This window comes from Equus quagga, chromosome 12, assembly GCF_021613505.1.
Source record: "Equus quagga isolate Etosha38 chromosome 12, UCLA_HA_Equagga_1.0, whole genome shotgun sequence".
Classification (NCBI taxonomy): domain Eukaryota; kingdom Metazoa; phylum Chordata; class Mammalia; order Perissodactyla; family Equidae; genus Equus; species Equus quagga.
Window position 1 is genome coordinate 101,260,122 of NC_060278.1, and position 13,031 is coordinate 101,273,152.

General features: G+C 51.5%; 1 protein-coding gene across 7 annotated transcripts in view; it reads right to left on the minus strand.

Annotated features, from left to right (window-relative positions):
• NFATC2 (nuclear factor of activated T cells 2) overlaps positions 1-13,031 on the minus strand; it is a 158,071-nt gene that overhangs the window by 64,248 nt on the left and 80,792 nt on the right. For all 7 annotated transcript variants that reach the window (XM_046679450.1, XM_046679449.1, XM_046679448.1 and 4 more), the window contains exon 5: positions 12,348-12,520. In XM_046679450.1, the coding sequence (XP_046535406.1) occupies positions 12,348-12,520 (173 nt within the window). The remainder of the gene's footprint in view (positions 1-12,347; positions 12,521-13,031) is intronic.

Genomic DNA, 13,031 nt, shown 5'->3' on the forward strand with positions numbered 1-13,031 from the left:
AACCACTGATCCTCCCTTTGCCAAATCTCCACTTCCCACCCCTTCTCCTTACCTCAAGGAAAACTAGCCTTTTCAATGAAAATTTAAGAGAGACAACAAGAGTCCAGTTCAGCTGCCTGAAAGCTTTTGTCCAGACGGACTCCAGTCTCACAGCTCAAAGTGCGGCCGGGAGCTTCACCGAGGAGTCCGTTAGAAACGCAGAACTCGGGCCCCACACCCAGACCTCTTGGACCCACAGCTGCAGCCTACCAAGGAATCCGGGGAGTCTTACGTACCAGCAAGCTGAGGAGCCCCGCGCAGCCCCAGGTGCGCGTCAGAAACAGCTGGAGAGTTTAAAAGACCATGACGCCCAGGCCCGCATGCCAGAGCAGGGTTGTCAGCCTCAGCACCACTACCATTTGGGCAGGGTCATTCTCTGCCGTGGGGCTGTCAGGGCATCACAGGATGCTCAGCAGCATCCCTGGCCCCCACCTGCCAGATTCCAGGAGTGACCCCTCCCCCAGCGTGACAACGCAAAATGCCTCTGGACACAGCTGGACGTCCCCTGGGAAGGGGACAGCCAGAAGCATCCCTGATTGAGAACCACTATTCTAGATATTCTGACTTCAGAGGTCTGAGGGCAGGATCCCAGCATAGCTATATTTTTTTAAAACAATCCTTAATAATTCCAACAAGCCACACCAGATCTGATCCGTGGTACCATCACGAAGGACGGGGCAGGAACCTGGGGGCCACAGGAGATCCCTGGTTTACTACCGCTTGGGCTCTGGGGTGAGAAAGTGGTGGTTTCAAGTCCTGCCTTGGCCACCTCCCTGCTGTGTGACCCTGGGGAAGTCACTTCACCTCTCTGAGCCACACAAGCCTCCTCTGTAAAATCCTAACAGTACCTGCCTCATGGGACGGCAAGAGATACTGCGTGTAAACGCGTGCACGTGGTCAGTATCTACTGGGTAAAACATCTAATATCAACAACCAAATGTCCTACAATGGATGAACAGATAAACAAAATATTACATATCCACATAGAAGTATCATTCAACCATAAAAAGGAACAAAGCACTGACACATGCGACAACACGACGAACCTTGAAACCACGCTGAGTGAAAGGAGGCAGACACAGCAGGCCACAGACTGTGTGACCCCGTTGGTATGACAGGCAAGTCCACAGGGACAGACGGTGGGTGTCGGGGCCTGGGGAGTGACTGCTAACGGGGATGGGTTTTGTTTTTGGGGTGGTGAAAAAGTTCTGGAACTAAAGAGGGGTGGGGGTTGCAAACACTGTGAACACGCCTAACGTCCCTGAGCTGTGCACCTTCAAGTGGTTAAAATGGTAAATTTTATGTGTGTATCTAACACAAAAACATTCAGCCGGTGCCCAGCACAGTAACCAGTCAAGAAACTGGCCGTTACTGTCGTTAATTTTCAAAACGCCGCTCTTTCTTGCTTGCTTAGCCATTTTCAAAATGTTTTCTCATTTGTGATCTTCTTAAACCTTTAGACTACAGCCCTGCCGGGTCATCAAGCAGGACACTGTCAGGGCCGTTTCACAGATGGAAAACCGGATGCTCAGACCTTGGCTTTGCCGAGGGGCAGCTGCCTGGGCAAAGGCCGCCGTGTGGACAGACCTCGGCTCCAACTCAAGTCCGCCCCAGGTGGTCCTCGCACAGGGCTTCCCAGCTGTAAACCTCAGTTTCCCCATCTGAAAAATGGGGCTGTGAACACACCCACCCTACAGGCTGTCCTGAGGATTAAAGGGGAGAATTCACAAAAAGTGTGCGTGGCTTGATAAATATCAGGCCGCAAGGCTAACAACACCAAAAGCTGTGGTTTCTAGGCAGTTTCCATGTGCTGGGCACCGGCCATGAGTTGTCATCTCAGATATCAGACGCGTGACCATGTCCACATGTTTACACGTCCTACCGCTCTCGTTACTGTTGTTCTCGGTGTGATCTCGATCACCAGCGTTTCTCAAAGTGCGGTTCCCAGGCCACCTGCAGCCGAAGCAGGGGTTGGGAGCGGCGCTTAATACAAACGCAGACGCCCAGGCCTCACCCGGGACCCAGGCGCCCGCGTCTCCTGGACGGAGGCTCGACATTTGCATTTTAACAATCTTTCCAGGTGACTTGCTGCACACATCTGTTTGAGAGTCAAGTTCCACACTTCAGAGGCCACCTGAGGACGAGGGGACCTCCTCCACGCGAGGCCCAGCCTCCTCAGAGAGCCCGGAAGCAGAGCAAAGGAATCCAATTAGCCTCTGAAAGAGGAACTGAGGAGAGTCAAACAGCAACCAAATCACCCTCCCAGGTCCACTTCCTCCTCTCTCTCCGACGCAGCCTCCAACACCTCCGGCTGCTAATTGGGGTGACACGTCCTGCACCTATGAGACTGCTCTGCGGAAGCCCCCTGGGACTGCCAGGCCCGCGCCATCGCCCCCCGTCAGCCCCCACGGATACCCATTCAGCCTTTCAACCATTCAACCATCCAAACCGCACGCCCTGCAGGGTTCTGACCCAACCAGGGCTGCCATCTGGCAGTCTCCTGAGGGCCTGGGCTGCAGTGAAGGCTAGTCCCTCTGGTCCAGCCTCGGCTTTGAGGCGGCCCTCGCAGAGATCTCCCCAGGCTTTCCTCCTGCCCCCGGATGCTGGCCCGTCATGCAGCGGCATGGGGCTCCTGTGTCTTATGAGCTCTGAATCCACAGGGTGCTGTTGGTTTAACCAGGTCGCTGTTTGCTCTCACTGGCAACCGTGGCTGCCGGGAAGCAGAGCCATGGCGGCTGAAGGCTCGATGACGGAGAGTCACACCGGCGCGGGGTCCTCCAGGTTGGCCTGGAAATGGGACATGACTGCCTGACTGTCTGCAATTCACCCTGTCATCTGGGTGCCTGGCCAAGAATTACCATCTACCCAGGACCTGAGGGGAGAGGCGGGAGAGGCTGCTCAGGGTGATCCGTTTGTGCAGACTGGGTGGGTTCTGTTAATCACAGCAAATAATTACAGCTGCCACAGAGAGGGCCTTGGATTCCAGGCACTTCATAAGACTTTTCTGTTTGTTTTCTAAAACACACACATGATGAGGCAATTTAGGATCACGGGTAAAAGTCAGGATGTGCCGTGTAACCGCCCGAGTTCAAAGCCCAGCTCAGTGACATCCTAGCTTTGGGACCTTGGCTCAGTCACTTAACCTCTCTGGGTCTCTGTTTTCTCATCTATAAAATGGGAATAATCATAATACCAACTTCATTGGGCTGCTAGCAGATTAAATGAGCTAGTGATGGGAAGTGTGGGGCGCCTCGGCAGGCCTCAGTGAATGTCAGTCGTCTTTATTTTTACTGCTAAACTTCATGAGACCACAGAGCGGGAATTACTCCCACTTTGGAGCTGAGGGCACTGGGCCTCTCGGAGACGGGGTTCACCTGGGAGCTCACAGCTAAGTCGGTGGACAGGCCGAATGTGAAACCAGACTGTGGGATCCCACTAGCCCAAGGCGCCCCTCTTCAGTAAAATGGAGAAGGACCCAGAGGGGAAGCCGCCGGGCAGCCCAGGCAAGGAGGTGCTCCCATCGCTCTCGTCCTGGCCTGGCTGGGCACCCCAGCTGCTGTCTCTGCATCAGGCCCCCGTCCTTGGCTGTGAGCCTGGCTTGGCCCAGAACAGGGTGCTGACTCAGGCCTCGCCGGGGAGGGGCCGTGAGCAGGACCAGAGTCCGGCCCCTTAGGCCCCTTACCCCCGCCCTGGCTGTTCCTGTGTCTTCCTGGGGAAGTAGGAGGGTGGAACAGAGGACCCCAATTCCCCCTGGGTGTGCGGTTCACCTCTGTGAGGGGCCCGTCAACACTCACACCACGGGTGTGGGGTGCCGTGTGCTGCAAACGCACAGGGTCTGCGCCGCATGAGGCCACCTCGTGCTCTGGACCTCGTGGGACCTCAGCTTCCTCTTATGGAAAACGGAGCAGAACAGCCACCCTGCCAGACTGTGCCTCTCATCTCACCTGGTCCGTCTGATCTGCACACACAGGCGCAGAGGAGGAGCTCTCTCTCACCGCCCCTCCCGTACAGTAACCAGACAGTGACCACACCCTCCCAAGGTGCAAACAGGCAGCCCCTCCAGAAACCTCCCACCCATCCCACAAGACCCTTCCTGAGGGCTCCACGGCTCCCCACTCCACTGATGGGCTCGCTGGCCACGGGGGGACCCAGGCAGCCCTGACAGAGGAGAAGACGCGGGCTTCAACCTCCAGCTCTGCCCTCCCCTTGCCCAGTGTGACTGAAGCTACCCCCCAAGCCCTTCCAAACCCCGAGCCCCCAGAACACAAGCTCTGCAGGGCAGCCTCAAGGCTTGTGAGGCTGCGACGAGGATGGAAGTGAGTTAACGCATGTCATAGCCGGGGGCGCACCAGAGATGCTCAACGGGGCGGCTCTGCCTTCCCGTCCTGCATAATCAGCTCAGCAAAGGGCCGTAACTGCACACTCAGGTAACCGTATCAATCAGCGGGGAAGGCACCCCAACCCTGGGCTCCCCCTATAACCCAACTTTCCCGCAGTCGCTACCCAGCTGACGCACTGCACCGGCCAGAGAACCATCTGGGTTCGCTCCTCGCAGGCGGCTGTGCGGCTGGCTGCCGGCTCACCTGACGGGTTAGTGTTTGCTGAACTCCCTCCCACACATGCCGCCCCGGGCTGTGGCTGCCGATGTGACAGAGCGGCAGCCAGAGGTCTGGAAAGTCCGCTCTGCAGAGCATGGGGAGGGCAGTGAGCAAGAAAGGAAGAGATGCACCACAAGACAGGCTGTGGGGTTATTGTTCTGTGATGAGATAGGGACCGTGACTATGCCCATTCTACAGATGAGGAAACTGAGGCACAGAGTGTTAAGTAACTTCCCAGGACAAAACAGGGAGCAAGTGGCAGAGGTAGGATTTGAACCCACGCCCGCACCCCTGGCCACCACCCTAAACGGCTTCTCCCCATCGTCTAGGTTTCTGTTTCTGAAAGGTGGCCTCTTGGTCATTGCTCAAAAGCCGCCTTGGAGAGCAGGGGCTGACAAATGCCTGGGCTGCCTGCCCTCTGCCCAGTGCCGGAATTACACCTGGGTTTACTGCTGCAGGATCATCCCGGGGGAGGCAATCTATTGCCGGGTGGTGGGAGGGCACCCACGGCCCTCTGGGAGTCGCTGAGCTGGTCCCTGGTTTATATGAGATGACATCACCCTTTGGGGTTCCAGCCCAAATTAATCTGTCACTCATGACGTAGCTCAACCTTGGTGTCCCGAGATCGAGCAGGACGTGGATGTCACAACTGGCTTGGCCCCTTCGTAGCTGTGTGACCACAGGCAATTTATTTAACTTCTCTGTGCTTCAGTTTCCCCATCTGTGAAATGGGAGCAGACACGGAGTCATGATGTTCTTATGGTGATCCAGCAGCGAAAGTGCTTGACGCACCGTGGGTGATGGCTAACGGCTCATTTTCCTTTGCCTCTTCCCTGTTTTGTCTCTCTATTCTCCTTTCTTCCTTCGTTCAGTCTCTGAGTGTTTATTAGGATCTACTATGTGCCAGGCACTGTGCTAAGTGAGTTTTAAAATATAAATCACATCATGTTAGTACCTTACTTAGTACTCAAGGCTTCCCATTTCACTTAGTATTAAATCCAAAGTCTCCAGTTTCCTCTCAGACCTCACCTCCTACCCCTCTTCACTCCATGCAGCCTTCCTGGCTGCCTTTCTGTTCCCTGAAGACCCCTATCCCTGCCTCAGGGCCTTTGCACTTGCTCTGTCCTCCAGCTAGGCCACACTCCCCCATCACTCAGGCCCAGGTTAACATGCCATCATGTTAAGGAAGAGGAGTCTTCCCTGATCAGCACGACTAAGTTGCTGCTCCCCCACCCCCAAGTCACCAACACGTGGTCCTCGTTATTTTCATCATGACACTAAGCTCTGTTTGAAATGATATCTTGGCTTGCTTGCTTATTGTGGGTTTTCCCCCACTAGAATGTGACCCCCATGAGGGCCAGCACTTTGTTTTGTTCACTGCTATATCCCCAGGGCCAAAAATAGTATCTAACGCACTCCAAATATGTATATTATATTTTATATATATATAAAATTATTTTTTTTTGCTGAGGAAGATGTGCCCTGAGCTAACATCTGTGCTAATCTTCCTCTATTTTGTAAGTGGGATGCCATCGCAGCATGGCCACCAACAACTCGTGTAGGTCCACACCCAGGAACCAAATCCAGGCCACCAAAGAGGAGCATGCTGAACTTAACCACTAGGCCACAGGGCCAGCCGCTTCAAATATATTTTTAATTGTAAGAATGAATGTTAAGAAGCCCACGAGAATTACGTGGGTCATGTTGGCTCCAGTGGGAGCAGATGGACAACAGGAGCATCTCTGATTTATGAAGTAAAACCCAGTCAATATGCAGTGTGGTCCCACTAATTCTAAGGATTTTCAAAAAGCTATGCTGCGTGATGGCCTGTGTCCCAAGCTGGCCCAGGAGAGCCACCTGGAGGAATACAGGGAAGGTGGTGGGGGGAGCACAGTTTTAAGGTTTTCTAAGCTCTTGCTTTCAGAAAAAAGCATATGAAACAAGTGAATTTCCATACCGAAAATGATGGACCTCGACCTTACCTCACACCACACACAAAAATTCCCCTGAGATGGAGCATATCTCTAAACGTAAAAGCCAGGGTCAAAAAGCTTCTAGGAGAAAACATAGGAGAGCATCTTCCCTACCTTCAGGGAGAGACGCCTTGGGGGGATGCAAAGAGCGCTAATCCCATAAGGCAAGAAAATGATACATTAAACTTCATCAAAATAAAACACTGAGGCTCACAATAAGACACAATTAAGAAAATAAACAGGCAAGCCACAGCCTGGGAAAAATATTTGTTATACATTTATCCAACAAAGGACTTAAATCGAGAATAATAATAATAATATAATATAATAATATAATATATTATATATTATGTACAATGTATTATATAATACAATATATATAAAATAATATAATATAAGAATAATAAAGAACTACTGCATATTAACCATAAAAATATGAGTAACCCAATAGAATATGGGCAAAAGCTTTGAACAGATGCTTCACCAAAGTCATAAAGATAGTCAACAAGCAGCACACAAATCAGGTTCAGCATCATTAGTCATTAGGGAAATGCAAATTATGCAAATTAGGCACAACGAGGTACCACTTTATGCTCACTAGAATGGCTGCAACTAAAAAAACTAACAAAACCAAATATTGGCGAGGACGTGGGGCGAGTGGGACTCTCACGCACTCTTGGACAGAGCGAAATACATGAATCGAAACCTACACTTTCCCAAGGGCCCGGCAACTCCACTCCCAGGATGGCACCCAAGAGAAAGGAAAGCATTTGTCCACAAAGGGCCTTGAACAAGGATGCTCACAGCAGCCTCATCCAGAATACCCAAACCCCAGAAACAACCCAAATGTCCATCAAGGGTAAACAAACAACTGCTAGATTCATATAATGGACTATCGTTCAGCAATCAGAAGGAATGAACGACCGAGTCACGCGGAACAGCCACGGACCACAAAAACACGTGCTGAGCAGAAAGAGGCGGACACACAAGGGCACACACTCTGATTCCATCGCACGAAGTTCTAGAAGAGGGAGAACTCAGCCACGGCGGCAGAGACGGGAGCAGCGGCTGCCTGCGTGTGTGGGGCTGGGGCCGGGGCGCTGCCTGGAGGGGCCGGTTCCTGAGGGAACTTTCAGGAGTGAAGGCAACTCTGTCTCCTGTTCTGAGAGGTGCTTACACGGTACATACAATTGTCAAAAATCACCGAACTGAAGACTTACAGTCTGTGTGATTACTGTGTCTTAATTGTACTTCAGTGAAATAGATTTATGTCACACAAAGGGAGAGACTGAAAAAGCATGGGAGAAAATGCATTTCTAGGCCACACCCCATATCCACCGCCGGATTCCTGCAAAATGAGCGAAGGGAATTGACGTTCCGTGCTCTGAGTGGGCAGGGATCTCCAGAAAACTGCTCCAGGTATGTTCCGAAAGGCGATGGGTGGGGAGGCCCTTTTGTGGGGCCAGAGAAAATCCACAGGAAGGTTCTCATGGGACGAGGATCTGAACTACGGCCGTCTCCATCCCGTCTCATCGAGGCCTTTCTCTCCCACTGGGCAGCCTGGCGAGGCTTGTTTTCACGCGTTCATCTTTTTTCAACAAACATTCTAGAGACAGTTGCTATGGGCCAGGCCCTGGCTGATAGCCCGGGGGTCCCTGCCCTTACATGAGAGAGAATGACAAGCAAAGGGTGGTCAGAGCACAACGAGAGGACTCTGTACCCTTTGGGGTCAGGGCAATCTTCCTCCCCAAACGGTCATCTAAACAGGGGCCTTGGATAAGGAGGAATTAATCGATTGACTGAAGGACGGGGTGGCGGGGAGGCGCAGTCAGTGGGTCTCACGCTTTGCTGCATATCAGAATCACGGGGCCTCTGACAGTCTGTGCGCAGACCGCACCGCAGACCAACTGACCCCCAGTTTCTCGGGGCATTCACGCATAGTTCTTTTTCGTAACTCCCCAAGTGATTCCAATGTGCAGCCAAGTTTGAGAGTGTGACAGCGGAGGTGACAGAGTAGGAGAAAGCCTTGAAGTCAGAGGAAGATCCCAGTGGATTTGGGAATGAGGAGCAGAGAGGAGAGAGGGGTCAAGAAACGCAGCCGAGGGGAGGTAGTGGGCGGAATCGAGCTGCTGCCAAAATTTCCCATCCACCCAGAACCTCAGATGAGCTTCACCTGGAAATAGCCTTTGAAGATGTAAATAAGGTAAGGACGGATGAAATTATCCTGGATTAGGCTGGACCCTAAATCCAATGAGAGTGTCCTCAAGAGAGACAGAATAGGACACAGAGACGGCGGCCACAGGAAGACAGAGGCAGAGACTGGAGTGCTGTGTCTACAGGACAAGGCTTGCCAGCTCCCACCAGAAGCTAGGAGAGGGGCCTGGAACAGACGCCCCTCGGTGCCTCCAGAAGGAACCAACCCTGCCGGCACCTGGATTTCCCGCTTCTGGCCTCGGGATCTGACAGAGAATGAATTTCCGTGTTTAAGGCTCGCAGTCGGTGGCAGTTGGTTATGCCTGCCCTGGGAAACTCGTGCCAGAGGACGCAAAGGCTCTGCCACCAGAGGGAAGCTGGAGTTGCAGCAGAGAGCACTGATGGGCCCAGCGGAAAAAGAATGTCCCATTGCAAAGGGCCCGGATGAGGAAAGGCCCCAGCGGTAGCCGTGAGTAGGCCTGTTGCTGGGGAGGACGAGGGCGGGCGCTGCATCCGGCCTCTCCCGTCTCCCTCTTGAGATGTGGGAGGTCGTTATCTGCCTGGAGTGGGAAGGGATTAGGGGCGGCACCCAGGGCTTAGAGGACTGGAGAAGGCCTGCAGCAGATCTGCTGAGAATAAGGGAGGGAGCCAAAAGCACCTCCTGGGCAACAGCGAAGACCTAGGGCAGACAGAAGAGCGGAGACGCCCGGGGCCCCCGTCTGCGCAAGGCGAGATACGGCTGACACGCCGACACGCTGGCCTCCAAACGAGCATAAGGAATCTGCATTTCTAGCAAATAAGTCCCCTTTCCAAAGAGTGGCCTATTCAAGTTTTTTCTACTAGAATCTGAGAACTTATCCTTGATCCCTAAAACGTCACATAAAAGGCACCTCCAAAGGAAATAAGTTGGCCCTGCAAATAAGTACCAGCCCACGGAGTGCTTTGCTTACCAACTCACCCTCCCCAAAGGGTATGAACTAAGTCAATTAGGCAATAAATATTTATTGCATGCACACCGTGTCAACACATGTTATGGACTGATTGTCAATAAATATTTACTGACTATCTCCCTAAGGATCAAGCAGTCAGTCAATTCATCCATAAATATTTATGGAACTACCACGCGCCGGTCTAGGAAAATAGAACAAAGAAGGAAATAAAAACGACAGAAGATTCTGGGTGAGAGGGAGGGAGGCCAAGTGGCAGCTCAGTCTGGTATCGCAGAAAGGGCGACATCACAGAAGCCAAAGGAAGAAGGTATTTCACAGAACCAGGAAGCTGGAGACTCTGGCTCTGGTAGCTACCCAGTAAAAACGAGTGAATCACTTTACCAAGAAGTCTCAGTTTCCTTATCTGTCAAAACAAGGTAGTCCAATCAGCCAGACGCTATTTCAGAAGAAAAGAAAAACCCTGTGCTGGAGATGCAAACAACCTCACAATGCCCTGAACATCTTGCTGGAGGCGCAGGTGGTTCAAGGATGAGCCTCAAAGTCTTAGACCAACATAAGTTGACTTGAGGGACCCAAAGATGGGGAGGGACATGGCTCCTGTGCACGGTCCCTCTCGAGGCCTCCTGTTCCCCACTTGTGACAAACCACAGCCCCATCCTGGAGAGTGAGTCATTTCCCAGAAAGTGGAGACCTTATCTTCTCAAAATCCCCCAAATCACTGAGGAAGAGTTTTCTTCCTAAAACCTCTCAAGAAGTTCAAAACCAAGGCCAGGGTGGGGCAGCCGCCATGACGAGCCCTCGGGGGACAGGGGTGGGGTCTGCTGGGTAGAGGAGGGGAATTCCAATGCATCTGTGATGATATGCTTTTCAACACTTATTTTCCCTTATTGTCTGCTGTTGGGTCTTTCTCTCCAAAAGCAGAGTAGAAACTCAGCACCAAGTTCAGCCCGGTCTGCATCTTGACTCACAGGCTGGAAGAAATCAGACGGCTCCTTCATCCATTTCCAAAGACCCAAGACCAAGTTCTGGCTTCTCTCCCAAACAAGGTCCACCTGCTCTCTCTCTCCCTGCCAGCCGGAATCCCTGAAGATCAGTCTCCCTCAACCCTTTCTGCATAAAATATTCATGCTTTCCCTTTACTCATTAGTGTCTGATTAAGACTACCTCTGATTAATTGAAGCCACGTGCAGATTTCGTCTGATCCACAGAGTATGTTGAATTTGCTGCTGCTTTTTGAAAATCAGGAGATTTTTGGTTTATCTTAAAAAATCAGAAGATTTGACCACACTGAGTCTACATTCCCACATGGAAATGCTAGCTGGAGTTGAGGAACAGCAGCCAATTCAGGTGGGAAATGTGCCATCCTGGCCCCAGTCTCCACCACTCCCTATTGCTGCCCACTCAACCCACTTCACTTGTTTCCCCTACGTCCCTGGACTCTGCAGGCAATTGATTTCGTGACAACCTAGTTATGGTAAAATGTCTGGTAAAAAGAAAAAACAAAATCCTAAAACATAACTGAATAGGAAACATGACTACAACACAAAAATATTCTTAGAACAAAGACACTAAAAAATAACATAAACAGTTCTTGTTTCTGGAACAATGTTTACTTTTTTCCTCTTTATGCTTTTAAAAATGACATCTAAACCCTCAAAAACTGAAGAGACAATAAGCTTTGTCATGTCTAATGGCAAAAACCAACAACAAAACTTGCAAAAAAGTTCCTGAGGATGGGCTCAAAGCAGCTGCTTCTTTCGAACCCTGCTAGAATTGAGACAGGTCTCTGCTCAGGACCCTTTCAAACGGCAGATCTCAGCCCCCGTGTCTGGATTCTGAAAATCTTCTGCGTCTTTGGGTGTTTTTATCTCCACCAGACTATAAGCTCATTGAGGACAGAGAAAAAGTCTTGCTCATCTGCAGATCCCTGGCACCGCACCGGAGACCTAGCAGATTCTCAGTAAATACTCAGGAACGAGCTGAGGGTGATTGGGGAGCGGGGCTCTTGCACAGCAAACCTCCTGCTCCAGTCCCAGCCCTGACACTGTGGGTTGTATGGAAAAGGTACCCAAACCCTCATCTCTCTCCCTCCCCTTCTGTAAAACGGGCATCATGACACCAGCTATTCTCAGGGACCGCTGTGAATACTCAATGAGCCGTGGCATGCTGAGCACTGACTGACGGAGTCACACTCAACAAGCGAGGGCCACTGTGATGTTATTGTTACTGAACGAGGAGGAGGAAAAGAAAAAGAGGACACTACGGATGATGAACTCACCCCAACTGCATCCACCTTTTTTAAGACCAGAACATTTATACATGTCGAATCTTCTACACAAAGCTGGAGGTTCCTCATTAGCCATAATATTTTTTAACCTCTTGTGAGGCCACAAAACCCTCCACAAGTAAACAGAAGTAGAGTGAAGCCCTTCAGCGTGCTTGTCTCTGCCCCTCTGGTCATCCTGGGCCCCGTGTGGATCCCCATGGGTCCTGTGCACTCCTGCTGGGCGCTTCGCCCAGGGGACACTGCCCGGGGTACAAGGTCATGGACAGCACACTTTCCAAAGACCCACCCCACCCAGAGGCCAACTCACAGCACTCGATGGGGTTGGACGCTGTCTGCAAGGAGACGATCCTTCCACTGGACTCTGGAATGTGCACCCGGAACACCAGCCTCACCCGCGTGTTCTTCCGGCCGATGTCCGTCTCACCTTTCCGCAGCTCAATGTCGGCATTTCTCAGCTTCAGGATCCCGGCACAGTCGATGCTGCCAGAAGGTTGAAAACTTTACTTACAACTGACCACCTGAGTGAGCAGGAAAGATCATCCACGAGACCACCCTAGGCAGTTAAACAAAATAATTCTGCCGCCAGCCACGGGGGGGGGGGGGGGGGGGGGGGGCGTGGCAATAAGTGATAATATTTCAGCCAGGAATTTATACCAAGATGGGGGTAAAGCACACAGTGGAGACATTCCCCAGCGGACACTGCTTCTCCAGGGAGATTTTTCAAGCCAACTTTTCTACTCTTAAAAGTATCTGAAAAACTCAAATACACAACTGGCAGAAATTGCCTATGGATTACTCAATAGATAAGAGTAGGGTATCAATACTAAACATCTTGAATTTGATAAACACACGGTGGTCATGCATGAGAGCAATCTTATTCTTAGGAAATGCACGATGAAGTACTTAAAAGTAAGAGCCATGACGTCTGCAACTAACCCTCAAATGGTTCAGGAGAAAACGGAGAGAGGGTGAGAAAGAGAGCGAGAAAGTA